Source organism: Panthera leo, chromosome B4 (assembly GCF_018350215.1).
Source record: "Panthera leo isolate Ple1 chromosome B4, P.leo_Ple1_pat1.1, whole genome shotgun sequence".
Classification (NCBI taxonomy): Eukaryota; Metazoa; Chordata; class Mammalia; order Carnivora; family Felidae; genus Panthera; species Panthera leo.
Window position 1 is genome coordinate 125,446,113 of NC_056685.1, and position 16,733 is coordinate 125,462,845.

The 16,733-nt window shown below is 41.3% G+C and overlaps 1 protein-coding gene across 3 annotated transcripts in view; it reads left to right on the forward strand.

The window, feature by feature from the left end:
- The first annotated feature begins 6,632 nt into the window (after positions 1-6,632).
- The window catches only part of POLR3B (RNA polymerase III subunit B), a 103,856-nt gene continuing 93,755 nt past the window's right edge, over positions 6,633-16,733 (forward strand). For 2 of the 3 annotated variants that reach the window (XM_042947601.1, XM_042947602.1), the window contains exons 1-5: positions 6,633-6,877; positions 9,592-9,624; positions 12,187-12,243; positions 12,433-12,497; positions 15,248-15,323. In XM_042947601.1, coding sequence (XP_042803535.1) covers positions 6,806-6,877; positions 9,592-9,624; positions 12,187-12,243; positions 12,433-12,497; positions 15,248-15,323 — 303 coding nt within the window. In that variant the 5' untranslated portion in view covers positions 6,633-6,805. Of the gene's footprint in view, positions 6,878-7,187; positions 7,285-9,591; positions 9,625-12,186; positions 12,244-12,432; positions 12,498-15,247; positions 15,324-16,733 lie in introns of those variants that run through there. The other variant, XM_042947603.1, reaches the window with a different exon arrangement.

Sequence of the window (16,733 nt, forward strand, 5' to 3'; positions counted from 1 at the left end):
CAATGATTGTTCTGGTGATTGTCAGAGCCTTATAGAGATCAGGTCATGTTCACTCAGTCAGTCAGGAAATACATACTGAGCATGTACTGTATGACCAGAAGTATCCTAAGTGTTGTGTGATACACAGATGACTAGATAGACACCGTCCTCAAGAAGCTTATAATCTAGGAAGGACAGACTCGTGAACAAAGTATCATAAAGACGAAAACAAGTACATACAGTGCTAGAGTAAATACCATCCCATTCTATTCCATGGAGATCATTCTTGAGCTACAACAGGATGGGTCAGGAATGGCCAGGAGGCTAAGAAAGGGGAAGGCACAATAAGTCAAGTGCATGGTGAATACAGTGGGGTGGAGAAATGGCAAGCCAATGACTAGCATATGGTAGAAGAGTGGAGGTGAGGAGAGGCGAAACAAGAGAGGTAAAAAGGTTCTGGGATGTTATGCTAAAATTTTGGGGGTTTGTCCTGAAATAGATAAAGAATCAGAATCTTTTGAAATAAGAGAGGGTTGTGTTTTAGAAATTATGTATTTGGAAATTATGTTTTGGAAAGATTACCCTGGCAAAGAACACTTGCTGTCGGTGCGGGAATATTCCTCTGTGTGGAGTGTGAATACATATATGCACTCGCACGTGAACACATGGTATAAGCAATGGAAATGGACCCAGGCCTGCTGAAGCAGAAAGGGAGCTTACTGCATAGGTATTAAGGACCTCATGGAATCGTCCTAATCTGGGGAGTCAGGCTTGGAAAATGGGTAGGAACCAAGGCAATGCAAGCTGCAGGACTCTAGCCAAGCTGGATGCAGTCCTATGGCTTCAGAGATTTATTTCTCTACTGTCCTTGCTTCTTTGCCTAATTTGCTCAAGATTCAAAGTCCCAGGTATGAACAAGCTGTTAGAAGAATCTAGTCCAAGTTCCCAGGCTCTGATTTGCAGGAGATGGAAGGACTGAATAGCTGACCCTTGGACTCCCATGGTCCCATCAAGGTCACCCAACTAGAGATTACTTCCAAATGGAAAAGAGTTGTTGAGGAGCAGAAAGAGAAAAAAAAATCCATAAAATATACATTTGTGAGGGCTTTAAAATTTGGATGTGAGAAATGTGTGTGACCACCCACCCAATCCCACATTGCCTCTGAGAATAATGCTAAAAGATGATTCAAGGAAGGGCAGCGGCATGTGAAGTCGACCATTATTGGTGTGTGTGTAGATGAACTGCCAAACGAATAGCTCCCAGATCTCAGTGGCCTCATATACCCACATTTCTCAAATTATAGTTCAAAGCAGGGGTAGGGTGGTGGGCTGGGGGAGGCGCTACTCCATTCAGTAGTAGAAGAAGCCCAACTTCCAACCGTCCTGTGACTGCTGTCCCCTAGCTCTTCAAAGTCTCCATTCCCTCAGAAGATAAGGAAAGAAAAGGATTGTTCACTTTTACTCATGGTTCATTGGCCACAACTCTATCATGCGGACTCATCTAACTGCAAGGGAGGCAAGATTATGGGTCAAGGAAGAAGAGGCTGATATGTTGGTAAGCATTAGCAATCTCTACCTCTGGTCCCTCCAGCTTTCTTAAATAAGCCCCATCAATCTTCTTTTCATGAAAATAGGTTTAAAACCATGTGCCCGTTCTGATCTTTTAATAGTAGTTCTCCAGAGCGCCATGTTGAGAGGATTTTGAAGCCAGATCCATGGTGAGCAGTAAAGAGTTCTGTGCCTGGTTGGCAAAGTATGCCATGGCTGTGGAGTGCGCCACCTTTGTGCAACATATTTTTATTTCTAACTCAAACCCTTCTCGAGACTAAAGTTCAACCTGTTCCACCTCTGGGGATGTTAAGTTCCAAAATTTTCTACTCATGGCTTAGTAAAAGTAGCATGGGACTGAGAATCACAAGACCGGAGTTTGAATTCATTTCCTCTACTTAATAGCTCTATGAACTCAAGCCAGTTTTTTAAATCTCCTTGAGCCTCTGTTTCCTACCCTACCTCACAAGAGATGTTGTGAGAATCAAATGAGATAATGTATTCAAAATCATCTGCGAACTCTGAAGCATAATGTAGTCAGAATACATTAAAATAACTGTAATTTATTAGTCCTAAATCTCTTTCAAGCTTCAGGAGGTTTTAGTATTGTGAGATGTGATGGTCAGGTACTTAAGTACACAAGAGCAGAAATTGTCATACCTCATCAGAACCATGGTTCGTTAAGCCCAAGATTGTCATTGGCAGAGAAACTCAAGGGTATGAAGAAGGCTGCAGTTATTGTCCTTCGTGCCAACTGCAAAGGAAAGTGACAAACCCAACATGTTCTTATTTTACTTGGTAATCACTAATGACTTTATCCTCCATGATTTAATCTAACCTTTTAGAAAGTACGTTTGCTATTACTGACTTGTGTCTTCTTGTTCTCTATTTTTGGGGTGAAGCTTTATCTTGTTCATTTCTAAGTTTATGCGTCTTTCAGATTTCAAGGGAAGGAACCGAGAGATTTATTGCAAAGCTTTAAAAAGAAGAAAGAAAACACAGGAATCTGTCTCACCAGCTGCACTTGCAGGCTTGATGGAGGATCTGAATATAATTCTTTATTTTTTATTATTTACAGAGTGTGGGTGGGAAGAGAGAGAGAGAGAGAGAAAGAGGGAGAATCCCATGACCCTGAGATCATGACCTGAGCTGAAATCAAGAGTTGGACACTCAAATGACTGAACCACCCAGGTGCCCTTAATTCTTTTTTCTTTCAAGTAAAATAATAATAGCCACTGAGCACTTACCATATGGCAAGGAATACCCTAAGCGCTTCTTACACATGATCTCCTATAACTGCATAACACCCTGTAGGGCAGGCTTTATCTTTATTTCTATAGATGCAAATGAAGCTCAGATTAGCTACAGAAGTTGTGCAAGGTTACAGAGCTGGTGGGTGTCTTTAAACCCACCAAAGAGTCTAACCCTGGAATGTGTGCGCTAAAACCTTTTGCTATATTGGTTTCTCTAGGTCATCCGATCAAAAGTACTTCTCACTGTTGTGATGCTACCAAATGCTTCCTTGGTGTTTTACTTCACTACTTCTTTCTGCGGCCGCCCTCCCTTTTGGTACCTCTTAATTAATAACGTCCCAGGAGAGAAGTGATTGGGTCTAATTGCCATTAGTCAGTACAGACACTCCTCTTCCCTACTCTCCTGCACTGGGTAGGGGCCACGTCAGCTCCCCTACATGGCTGTCTTTGGCAGGTTCCTGACCCAATCAGTTCTTACAGCATGGTTGGGTCCCATGACACAATGCAAGGCTGTTTCAGAGAAGGGCTTTGTGGCCATGTCAGGCAGCAAAAGGCTTCAGACCATCCACCCTTGATCAAAACGTAAGCTGTTTTTTCAGATTACAGTAGAGGTTTCGGCCCGTGTTCACCCTCACCTTGCTGTTTATGAAATGATAGGCTTCACAGAAGCCCTCTTTGCCCTTGCCTTTTCAGACTGAAGAGCCCATATTCTTTCTCCAACATTGTTCTAGCCTTTTCTAGTTCTATTGTGAATTTACTCAAGTTTGGAAACCAGGATCACACATGTTTTCTCCCAGTCTGGGTGCATCAAGGTTTTGAATCCTTTTTTGTTTACAGTGTCTTCATGTTGAAGCCTCTCAGAATAAGGTCTTATTTCTTTAACATGGCATAAGGGCTAACAATGGCCCAGTCCCAATGGATCTTTCTAGTGTCACCTACAGACACTTCCTTATAGACAAGCCCTATGGAGATCACACTCAATTGCCAGAATGTGGTCCTATGTAAAGTCCTCAAGCCATTGGTCATGCTGTTTTTCTCTGCTTGAAATATCTTCTGCCACTCCATCCATCCAGGGTGCTATTATGATAGAGCAATTGAAAGCATGTCAGATAATTATGGATTTAAATTCTAGCTCTGCTTGGCGAATTTCTTAATCCCTGTGAACCTTAGTCCTCTTCGCCTGTCAAGTGGAGATAATCATACTTACCTCCCTGCGGTTGATCATTAAATCAGAGAATGCACACGAAGTGGTTATTCCAATGCCTAGCAAAGAGTAAATGCTCAGTCAGTAAATGGAAGCCCAGCTTGGACACCTCTGCTTCCCCCTTTCTTTTGCTGTCCTTTAACCAATGCCCCTTTTTCCTTACCCACTTCTCCACCGCATCAGTCACCTTCTCATCTGGCTACCGCAACACTATATACTTAATTGATGGTACAATATTCCAAGATGTCAGCCATTTTTCTTTCTGCGATTTCCCTTCCCCAAATGCCCAGCCTTCTATTCAAACCACGAATCTTTTTGTACTAATATCTCAGGAAAAGAATGTGACAGCAGAAAACAGAAGAGTCAGGAGACTGTTCCTGGCTTTATGGTTTTTAAAATTCAGTTCCCTAGGGAATCAGAAGTCACGGGTTGACCTGGGGGCAAGTGCTGATACCTGGTAGGGGTGAGAGAGGGGAGGCAGGGGTAATAAGGGAAGGATTGCAAGGATTGTAGCAGCTGTGGTCTAAGCGCCCCAACACCACTCAGTGTCAGCTGTTGCCAGTGTGGACTCTGGGTTCACTGCTACCTGATTCACCTCTTTTCAAGAGAAACAAACAAACAAATCAAGGGTTTTTTAAAATGTGAAATACAATATCAAGTTTATTATCACTCACTACATTATTTTCTTTCAAATAATTTATTCAACAAAAATTTATTCAGGGGCAAACAGTGAGTTAGAACCTGGGAGTGCAAAGACAGACAAGATGGTTTCTGTTCCAGGAGCTCCTGGTGTAAAGAATTAGATGCATAAACATAGGATATGGTATCAAGTGATATGTCTTATGTTAAAGAGTGATTTCCAAAGTGTGATCACTGGGCCAGCAGCAGCAGCAGCAGCATCACCTGGGAACTTACTGTAAATGCAAATTTGCAGGCCCTGGCCCAAACCCGCCTAATATCCAAGCTGAGGTTGTTTTAACAAGCTCTCCAGGTGATTCAGATGCATGCTAAAATTGGAAAATCACTTTGAGAATGAAAAGCCAAGAGGACTTTGGAGCAGTAAGCCAACACATCTGAGCCAACCTTGAGATCTCTGCCATCTAAAAATCACTTCACAGTCCCTTCCAGCCTAGATTCTAAATAGGTTGCTCTCTGGTAATTCACAAGGATGACACAAAAGTGTATGTGTCCTTTTAAGTGAACGCATAAGATCTTCAAGAATGGGGTTTTTAATTAACCTTTAAAATTTTTCTTTCCCTTCTCCTACTTTCAGATTTCAGCACAATACTTTGGAGATACAGGCACTGAAACTTACTTGAAGCAGCTAATTTGGAAATTAACCTCGTGAAAGAGTTATACAGTCACGATGAGAAAACGGCATTTGTGTATTTACAAATTTTCATAATTTACTGTGGCAAAATATACAGAAAAGTTAACCATTTTTTAAAAAGTTTTATTTATTTATTTTTGTGAGAGAAGGTGAGAGTGAGCAAACTAGTGGGGTAGGAGAAGAGAGAGAATCCCAAACAGGCTGCCAGCTGCCAGCACAGAGCCCGATGTGGGGCTTGAATTCAGGAACCACAAGATCATGACTTGAGCAAAATCAAGACAGATGCTTAACCTACTGTGCCACCCAGGTGCATTAGAACCATTTTTAAGGGTGCAGTTCAGTGCCCTTAAGTACATTCATGATGTTGTACAACCATCACCACTGCTCCATTCCATAATTTTTGCATCTTCCCAAACTGAAACTGTGCACCAATTATACAATTGTTGATATCTTTTGCCTTGTTCTCTTCCCATGGGAGTTTTTTCTCCCATCTGAGAAAAACTTGATCTGAGTTCATTCTAAAGTACGGCTATCAATCCTTTGTCTTCTTCCAACTCATGTTTTTAAAGGGCTCTATTCATGGTGAATTTTAAAAATATGTTCAGAAAATTCTGCATTTTCATGGGATAATAAAACTGTGGTTACAATTATATTATCAAATCTATGAATATTTTCCTTTAGGATTTCTGTGTTGCTGTCCTTGAAGGCTTTCACAACCTCAATCTTATGAATACACTTAATCCATAGAGGATTTACTTAGATGTTTTTTTCTAAATGGCTAATCAGCTATTCCGACATCATTTATTGGATAACTTGTCTTTGCCTACTGATTTAAAATGTCATATTTTCATACTAAATTTTTCTGCGTCCTGATCTTTTCTCTAGTCCTTCGAGAATATAACACAGCCTTAACTACCGTCCTGTTATGCTCTACTCTCCAGGGAGTTAAATCCCCCTCACTTTATGTCATTTTGATGGTTGTATAATATCCCATCACACGCACATAATTTTTTTAACCAACCTCTTAATACTAAGCATTTGTTAAATTTCCTATTTTCCAATACCATACAACCTGTAGTTTTGGATTGGATTAAACAAAAATCTCTGCAGCCGTGGCTCAAGTTGTGCAAATTACCCGTTTACCCTTTTCTCTGAACTGTTTAAACAATTAGAACGAATACGCTTTACTGGTCTGAATTACGGGATAATTGGCACCGAATCCGTCCCCTGGTCAACATTATCCGACAGAGACTTCCAAGTGACACCAGGGGGCGCAGTTTCCCAGCTCCGCCTCAGCCACATCCGGGTTCCACCGCAGGTTCGGGCCGGGAGCAGGCGGAACGTTTCTATCACGCCACCAATTAACCTGCGCGGCGGGGACCATTTAGGCCTTCGCGCACCGCTCTTACCCGGCGCTGCGGTTTGCTTGGGGCAGCCGAAAGCGGGCGTGGCGGCTCTGCTGGCTTCTCCCTTCGTCGTGAGCAGCACAGCATGGACGTGCTTGCGGAAGAGTTTGGGAACCTGACGCCGGAGCAACTGGCTGCGCCCATCTCCACTGTAGAGGTGAGGACTGGGCACGCGGAGAGCGGAAGGGGCCGGGAGCGTCCGCAGGAGGCGTTGCCCGAAGAGCTCGCGTGGCGGAGGGGGGGGGGGGGGGGGCGGCGGCGGCTTCTGCGCATGCTCAGCGCGACGGAGCGGGTCTCTTCCGGAGCGGGCCGCCGAGTGCACGTGGAGGGGCAGAGCTCGGAGGAGCGGGACAGCCGCCCGCACTCGCGGCCTTCGGCTGGGGTGGGGGTGGGGGCCCTTCAGGGGTCGTGTGTGTCAGGGAAGGATTGGCCCTCGCTCCCACCTAGTGGGACGTAGTGCACGCTCCCGGGTTAGAGGAGACACTGAGGTCCAGGGAGCTTAGGCCACCTTCGTGGGGTCCCGCTTTTGCCGGTGGTGGTGAAAGCAAATCGTCTGAATCCCAGGCTAGTAATCCTTTTAACTTGGAATTCAAGTTTGGGCTTTAGGAGTATTTTAAACGCCCTGGAAATTTACTCACAACACTTTGAAAAAAGAAATTGTGTATCAGAAGTTAGAGATAACTGCCCTCCAGTGAGCTGTCTAGAGAAGTTCAGCTGTGGACGTAGTCTTATTTTCTGGAAAACCACATGTAAACCCTCTGGGCCTCAGAGGCTTTACCGTCATGGAATGGGGGAAATGGAGAAATCGTGAAGGGAAAGCTTTCAGGTAGAGGAACAGGACACTTGAATATTGGTAGGTGACATAGTAGGTCAGACCGCCTGATGTTTTCGAGGAACTACGGTAGTATTAGAGTGAAGAAAAGTGGAGGAAGAGAGATGAAAAATAGGTCGGCGAGGGTCCTGATTATGAAAGGTTTTGATTTTTCATAGACCTCCGAAGGAGCTATGAAATGCTATTGAAGGGATTAAGCCGGAGAGTGACATGATCGGTGAATCTATTGGATTGTAATCTTTTCTTTACATTTATTTGACCGATTAATGAGGTTATGATTAGTCTGTCAGATTCAATACATGAGTGCCTACAACACATTGATGATCATCAGGCAATACTGGATTTTTAACTCTTTAAGAGTTAATAGTAAGAGCCAGCATTTACTGACCACTTGCTATGTGGCAGGTTCTGTTTAAGCCTAATCTGCATTGTGTTACTGATTTTCTGAAATAAGCACTGTTTTCACCCATTTTGCCAATGAAAGACTTTGGAGGCCCAGAGAGGTTACATAATTAATCCAGTGTCAGAAAGCTGTTAAGTAGCTGATCTGGATTTTGGACTCTGCCAGTCTGATTTTAGTCTTCATCCTTAAGATGAAAAGACTGCCTTTTCAAAGACCTGAAGGAATAAGCTTAGAGGATTTGTAAATCTTGCCTGACTTCGCACAGCTGTGAAGGGACCAGAACCACAGTTCCAGGCTTCTGATTCAGGAATAAAAATTCCTCTTCCTGACCCCCTGTGTCCAATCCACCATCACATCTTTAGGCTCCTGCCTAGTAAACCCATTCAAGTCTGAAGCTTCATTTCTGCTATTGTCCAATCTGGAACCACTGTCCTGTCCTACTTCCTAGGCTGCCAACTTGTCTCACTCCAACCTGTTCTCTGCTCTGTAGCCAGAGCCATTAGTTTAAATGATCATATTGCTTCCTTGGTTAAAATTCTTCAATCTCTGCCCTGTGCTCGTAGGGCAAAATCTAACGTCTTGACCATGTTTATAAGGCTGTCCTCAGTCGGGTCACTATTTACTTACTTCTCCAGCCTCTTTTCCCACCACTTTCTCCATCCTGCCCTGAGATCTTTCTACTCTACTTTGGATTTTTCTCTCATTCCTCATTATAGATTTACATACAACAAAATGTACAGATACCAAGTGTTCAGTTACATTTGTTTTGACAGTTATGTATACCCAAATAACTACCACTCAGTACAAGATCTAGAACATTTCCATCACCCTAGAAAGTTCCCTTGTGAACCCTTTTGAGTTTATAGCCCAAGCACCTTTACTATTTATTTATTTATTTATTCAAGACAGAGAAAAGGAGAAGGGGGAGGGGAGAGAATGAATGAATCCCAAGCAGGCTCCATGCCCAACGCAGGGCTTGATCCCAAGACCCTGGGATCGTGACCTGGGCCAAAATCAAGAGTAGGATGCCCAACTGACTGAATCACCCAGGCACCCCTCCTCCAAGTGTACTTTTTGATTTCTGTCATCATAGATTAGTTTTGCCTGACTCCCTTCTTTTTGTTAGTAGACTAACTTTTTTTAGAGTAGTTTTAGGGCTGCAGCAAAATTGAGAGGAAGATACAGATCTATATACTCCACAAATCCCCTGCCCCCACGTCTCCTCTTTCTTGAAGAATGTTTTTTACTTTCTCCAGATTGTTTGCTTCCCTCCCTGAGCACTCCCTGCCACCCCTTTTTGCTGGACCTGTCTTTTGCTCAGGAGGTGTCCTGAGAATAAAATAAAGTATGAAGAATGCTTGGATCATCAAGAGATTAAAGTATATTCTGTTTAAGAAATCTGTGGTGTGTGTGTGTGTGTGTATACATACATATACATATGTATGTATATATATATATTTGTGCATACACATATATGATTTCCATAAAAGTGGTTAAAATTTTAAAATTGTTCTTTTCATTTTGATTTATTTTCTTTTTCTGTGATAAAGTAAGTCATTTTTGGTATATTAAAATAACTTGTAAAAATACTGTGATTGCAGCCACAGAGTTCTGATATTCTTGTTTTGCTTCACAGGAAAAATGGAGGCTGCTTCCAGCATTTTTAAAGGTAATTGTGTAATATTTAATACTAGTGGTTATTTCTCAGATGAAAAAGGGCAAATTCATCTTTTTTCAAAGATTAAATGTTTATCATCAACTAATAATTTTTGACTTTGCACAACTATGTGATTTGTTATATTTTGGAAATACAAGGAATTAGACCATGACTTAACCTATGTCTAAGGTGCTAGTTGGATGAGTGGTAATCTAATTTTAGAGAAAGGCTGTAGTATATGCAGTAGCACAGTGGTGTTGGCAAAAGTGGTGATGCTCCAGGTGGTCAGAGAAGGTCTCCCAAAGGAGGTGAGACATAAACCACATCTCGGGAGGACCGGATTTAAGCAAGCAAAAAAGGTATAATACCGAGAGCATGCCTTGATACAAGTGCTCAAGTGGAGCCTCCACGGCATCTGTAGGGACCAATGACCAGTCTGTTTGGCTGGAACGGATGAGTGGATAGTCACAGAGACCGCTGAATATAAGGTTAGTCTAGGATCTAATTCAATTTTCAAGAGCTTATGCTAAGAAGTAAGGGGTACCACAATGATAGATCATTTGACACCCACTAGGATGGCAGTGATCAAAAAGAAAGGTAACAAGTGTTGATGAGGATGTGGGGAACTTGGAAGTTTCCTGGTGGGAATGTAAAATGTTGCTTTGGACAACAGCCTGGCAGGTCCTCAAATGGCTAAACAGAGTTACCATGTGATCCAGCAATTTTCCTTATTTACTCAAGAGAAATGAAAACACGTCTTCACACAAAATCTTGTACACAAATGTTCATAGTGGCCAAAAAATGGACACAACCCAAATGACGATCAACTGATGGATGGATAAATAATATGGTTTATCCATACGGTGGACTATTATTTGGCTGTAAGAAATCAAGTGCTGGTTTACTACAGCGTGGATGGGTGTTGAAAGCATGTTAAATGAAAGAATGGAGACTTGAAAAATGAGTAGAGTCTTATCTGCCTTAGTTCTGTGTTACAGGCAGAAGGGAGAGTGCTGGGAGGGGATGCGGGGGAAGCTGTCAGGGTCGGAATTCTGACCAGATTTGAAAGCCATGTTAAGGACTTTGGCTTTTCTTCTAACAGCAATAGGAAGCTATCTGAGAGGTTTTAAGAAGAGTGACCAAGAATGAAATAAAGTTGTAATAAGGTCAAGGGAAACCTTTTTTTAGTTATAACTTTTTTTTTTTTAAAGAAACTATATATAAGCAGAGGAGAAAGGGTGATTTATCATTCAAAAAAAGAGGACACAATTGGTGGCACAAGGTCCAAGAAGAGATAGAGGGTTCAATACAGACATAAGATTGGTTATTTCATTCATTCGTTCATTCATTCATTCATGCATTCAAAGTTGGGATTCTCCTTTACTCGCACCACCTTGACATTTATTTGTCCAAGAATAAAGGTATGATGATTTTAGTATATAACTGGAGACAGGAACACAAAGCTTATGAGGCTGCCAGTGCTGTTGGTCAACAGAATCAAGGCTCTGTTCTTGGGCTGGGATGGCACCTGTGAAGAGGGACAAACATACTTAGTTTTGTACAAGTACCGGATTGGGTGTGTTTGACTTAATAGCATTGCTTTACGAAGATAAAAATTACCTTTTGCGTTTTAAGTTGATGAGTCTGTAAGGTGGCCTTGATTTTTTTATAGTGGTGGTGTAATATCCAGAATGAGGGAGGCAGTGGCCCCATGGTGTGTTGGTCAGACTGTTGAGAACATTGTCCATGAGTTCAGGGGGCCCGTGTTAGGAGGAACACTGACCAACTGGAGCGTGCCCAGGAGCAGGCCATCTGCTGTCGAAGGGTCTGGAAAGCGTGCATGTGAGACATAGTTGAATAGTTCCTGTTTGGCCTGGACATGACAACATGAAGGAGAGTTACAGTAAATAAACAGACTGTCGAGAGCAGGCCTTTCTCTCCAGAAGGACAGTTAAGTCCAAGGGCTGGAAACTGGAGGAAGGCAGACCTCAGATCAACATAAGGTTGAATTTCTTCCCCCAATAATTAGGACTGTTTCTGAATGGGATGGTTTCTTTGTAAACCAGTGAGATCCCAAAAAGGAAGTGTAATTAAAGCAAAGGCTCTATGATTATGTGTTAGGAATGTTCTAGCAGTGCTGAACTCAATTGTGCTTGAAGATTAATACTAAAAAAAGAGAATACATACGGTCCTTTTAAATTCTGACATTTTGGAGTCTTTGTTATTGTTTCAGTGTTTTCAGTAGCAGGACATGTAGTATCTCTGCAAATTCAAAGTATGCAGAGAAAATCTTGCCTTATTTGTTAGCTTATGGAGAGTCGTTAGGTATATTCAGATATTCCTATCTTGAATTCCAAGTGTCGGGCTGATTCTCAAGGAGGAAAATTTGAGGGGTATTAGTAGGATGGGGGAGAGATGGAATGAGGACACATACGTGTAAAATTCTAAGTGAAATTCATGGATTTTTTTTTCTGTCTTTGGTTTTGAGAAAAATCTGAAGAAATCTGTGGTTAGAGTCGGTAACATAGGGTGTTAATTTGTCACTAACCTACTTTTTATTTTTTGTCTGTTTAGGTGAAAGGCCTCGTGAAACAGCATATAGATTCATTCAACTATTTCATTAATGTGGAGGTAAGCAGCAGGGCCTAGAAGTAGAGAGAGGGGCGCCTGGTTGGCTCAGTTGGTGGAACATGCGACTTCTGATCTCAGGGTCATGAGTTGGAGCCCCATGTTGGATGTGGAGCCTACTTAAAAAAAAAAAGTAGAGAGGAGAATTGATTTAAGCTAGAGACATTCCTAATGGTGTTCTTTTCCCTACAGATAAAGAAGATAATGAAAGCCAATGAAAAGGTTACAAGTGATGCTGACCCCATGTGGTACTTGAAGTAAGGAATCAACTACTCTTGATTTGCTACTTTGATTACGTCTAACATTTTTTAAAGTGAATGTGGTTGTTACCAAAACGCTATGAAAATAACTCTCCTTATCTGTTTAATAAGGAGGTAATTATCAAGTGCTCAGTTTTGAATCAGTAAACTAATTATAACAAGTAGAGTTAATGGTTGAGAAGTACTGAAACTATTAAGGTTTAAACATTTTTTAGAACAATATTGAACTGCAAGAAAAATTACCGAAGTAATAGAGTTCCATATTATCCTGCGCGCAGCCTATGCTGATATTAACGTCATACAGAACCATACCATAATTAGCAAACCCAGGAAATTAGTACTGATAATAATACTGTCAACTAATCTGCATGTCTTATTTCCAGTTTTCCCGCTCAAGTCTTTTTTTCAGGCCCAGGATTCCGTCCAGGGCTCTACGTGATGATTAGTTCTCAGGTCTCTCCTTAGTCTCCCCAAGCCTGTGACTGTTCCTCACACTTCCTTGGTCTTTTATCACCTTGTCACTTTTGAAGAATTTTGATCCAGCGTTTTTTAGGAAGCTCTTCAGTCTGAGTTTGTATGATGTTTGCTCATGATTCGATTGGGTTGTGCATTTTTGGCACAGAAGTAACGTTTCATGCCATTCTCACTGCATCATATCAGGGTACAGGTGTCAGCATATTTTACTATTGGTGGTTTTAACTTTTCACTTGATTAAGATGGTATATGCAGGTTCGTCCACTATAAAGTTACTATTTTTCTTTTTGTAATAAGTGCCTTAGGGGGAGATCCTTTGATTGATACTATGCAAATACCTACTAACTTTAGCCTGCAAGGACAGGTGTTACAAGTTATTGCGGTGTATTTGCCTGTTGGTGAGGATTTCTTGCTATCGTTCCTTATCCAGTAATACTGGAATTCTGTTGTAAGGAAGAGCTTTTTCTTCCCTTTATTTATCTCTTGAACTTTATTTATGTTAATGTGAACTCTTGTATATTTTAATCTATGGATCGTAATCCAGCAGTATCATTTTATTGCTTAACTTGTCCCAGCTTTGCCCAAGGGAGAGGCTTCAGGTTGATTTCCATGTCCTTTTGGCACACTGCTGCTTATTTTCAAGCACTCCTTTACTTTCTGGCACCATGAGATGTGGTTGATCTGGTATTTTCCCTGTCTTAGCCTGGAATCCACTATTTTCCCAAGAAGCCCTACTCTCTTTTTTTTGGATAATAGTGTTTAAAAACCAAGATAGGGATACTAAAGCCTTGGTAGGCAGAGTAAGGAAATATATGTGTATATACTAACCTATGCATCCACACATCAATATTTCTACGTCTTACTCATTTTTACATATATTTTTAAAATCCCACTGTACGAACACCTCCTGTTTCAGTCCACCTCTGCAGGACTCATTCTAACTAACCTCTTTCCTTATTTGTAACTTTTATGTCTAAAATGAGAAACCTGGCTCTCATTGACCACTCTATTTTTACTTATTTATTCAATCCTAGAATATATGTAGTTTCAGAATAGCTAACTCATACCTCTGTGAGAATAAAATTTAATTAGAGTACAATATCCGTGTATTGCTTCTTTGTCTTTATCTTTACAATATCCAAGCAACATGCTGTTTCCAAAGCTACTTAGATTTGTCATTTCCTTTCTCACCTTCTCAGGGCAGTTACTTATGCATTTGTAAGGCAGGAAGGTTTGTTTTCCATTTTGGGTCCCCGTCTGCATCCTGATAGGTTTTAATTATGCATTTAACTTTTGGACTATGTGAAACATGGTTGTAAGAGTGAGAGCTATATAAAAAAGTATTTTCGGGGAATTGTCACTCCATTCCCAGTACTTTCCACACTGTTGCCAGACTCCCAGTAGGTAACCAATCTCCTTAGTTTCTGTTTTCTTCCTGTGTTTCTTTTGCCATAACGAGCATATACAGATGGTCCCTGACTTACAGTGCTTCAACGTAAGAATTTTTCAACTTAACGATGGTGTGAAAGCTATACGCATTCATAGAAGTTGTACTTTGAATTTTGAATTTTGATCTTTTCCCAGGTTAGCAACATGCAGTACAATCCCGTCTTGTGATGCTGGGTGGCGACAGCCACAGCTCCCCAGTCGGCCCCGCAGTCACCAGGGTCAACAACGATACAGTTACGATCCTTCTGTTTTTCACTTTCTGTACATATTCAGTGAATTCCATGAGATATTTAACATTGTATTTTAAAACAGGCTCTGTGTTCTATGATCTTGCCCAAATGTAAGCTAATGTAATTTTTCTGAGCACGTTTAAGATAGGCTAAGCTAAGCTGTGATGGTTGGTAGGTTATGTATATTAAATGAATTTTCAACTTAACAACTTTTCAACTTATGTTGGGTTTATTGGGCTGTAGCCAGACTGTAGGTCAAGGAAGAGCTGTATCTTTTTTCCTCTTATAACCTCTTCTTTCTTACATGAATAATAGCTCTTTTCATTAAATAATCATCTTCAGGGAGCTATCTTTCCAGTGTTTTTTAAAAAGAGATTTATAGCAATTTCTTTAAAAATACTCTGATAGTATTTTCCTTCCTTTGTAGAACTGTACGTACTATGACTTCAAGATCTCCCAATTATAATTTTTAATTTGTCGTTCTTAGCAAGATAAGTATTTGTCAAAGTGTAATCTTTGCATTTGGGAGGAAAATAGCTTGTTTATATGTTTGTTGAAAAGCTGTAACTGGTAATGGAATAATTTGCTTTTCAGATATCTTAATATCTATGTCGGGCTCCCTGATGTTGAAGAAAGCTTCAATGTAACTAGACCGGTATCCCCCCATGAGGTAATTATCTACCTTACCATGATTGAATTTGTTTGCCTTAACTCAGAGTCTGTGCCCTTAATATATGTTCTTGAAATGACTTTAAAATAGGGGAAAATATCTCTTATGAGACAAAGCTAACCAAAATAAATTAGCACTTGTATAATACTATATTAGGAAACAATTCTGCAGTGTTTAGTTTTTCATTTAATCCTAGTTAATCTGTGCTGTCATATAGGTATGTCTCCTGTTCGTGTCCTGTTCTAAGCTTTTGGGCAGCCTTCCCCCTGCCCGCACTTGTTCCCTGCCCCAGCCAGCCACTTGTGCCTGGTACCATGTGCTGTCCATCTGCACAGGTGACTGAGCACATGTTTTGAGGGTCAGCAAGCATTGTGTTAGGCAGAGGAGACCAAGGACAGGGGCTCACAGACCATTAGAAGAGATAGGTGGGTAGGAAGAAAATTTAATTACCAGGATTTTAGCAGAGCTACAGACAAAGGGTTGTGGAACAGGTCTGTTGGCTTTTAACACATTCCACATTCTTCTTGAAATTCTTCTACTTGGTGTCCATAATTGGGAATTGATTCAGGAAAGAAAATGATTTTTGTAGATTTATCTAGTTTGTGTCGATGTAGAACTAAAATGTAAAGCAATTAGGGAAAGTAGCAGAGTAATCTTCATTAAACAAGTAAGTTAGAAAGTTAGGGTTGTTGTCTGAGCATTGTTAAACAGGAAGTACGATCAAGTAACCAGATATTTCACACAGGTAAATTTTGTTACTTAATCACCGAGTTTCGAGTGTCAGTTGAACATTTGTCTTGTGCCTCAGCATTGAGAGATGTACAAAAGAAATGAGACCCTCTCCTTCCTCAAGGAGCGCATACACTTGTGGAGAGCGTAAACTAACAGAATACTTGAAACAGACACCAGGGCTTGCACACTTGACTGCCTGGAAGGGTAAGATAGGTACAGTAAGTGAAGTTGTGTTGAGGTTTGGAATGTTGGAAAATGTGTGCACCAGTATGGCTTTCCCCGCTTCCCCATTCCTTCTCCATTTGCTGGAGTTTTCTAATTATTTTAGAACTAGGCAGCCAATTAGCAAATTCCACGTCCTTTTCTGAACTACATCACTGAGCGTGAGAAGAGAGAAGGCAAAGTAGTTTGAAGTAGTTTGAGAAGCCTGAGACTGCAGTTGTCATAATTTTTCTTCCTGATGGTGGAGAAAACATACGGGCATTATTGCAGTAAGAGAGAAAGGGCATGAAGATTCTTGGAGGGATTTTGATCCTTGGAGAGATGGGGAGAGTCGGAGAGCAGGTGGGTGGGCAGCCAGGGCACCCACAGCAGGAGGGGGGGGCGGGGCGCGGCTGCAGAGCCCCCAGCACAGCCCAGTCCTGTGATAACAGAGAGGCTGAGGGCGGCAGAGGGAGC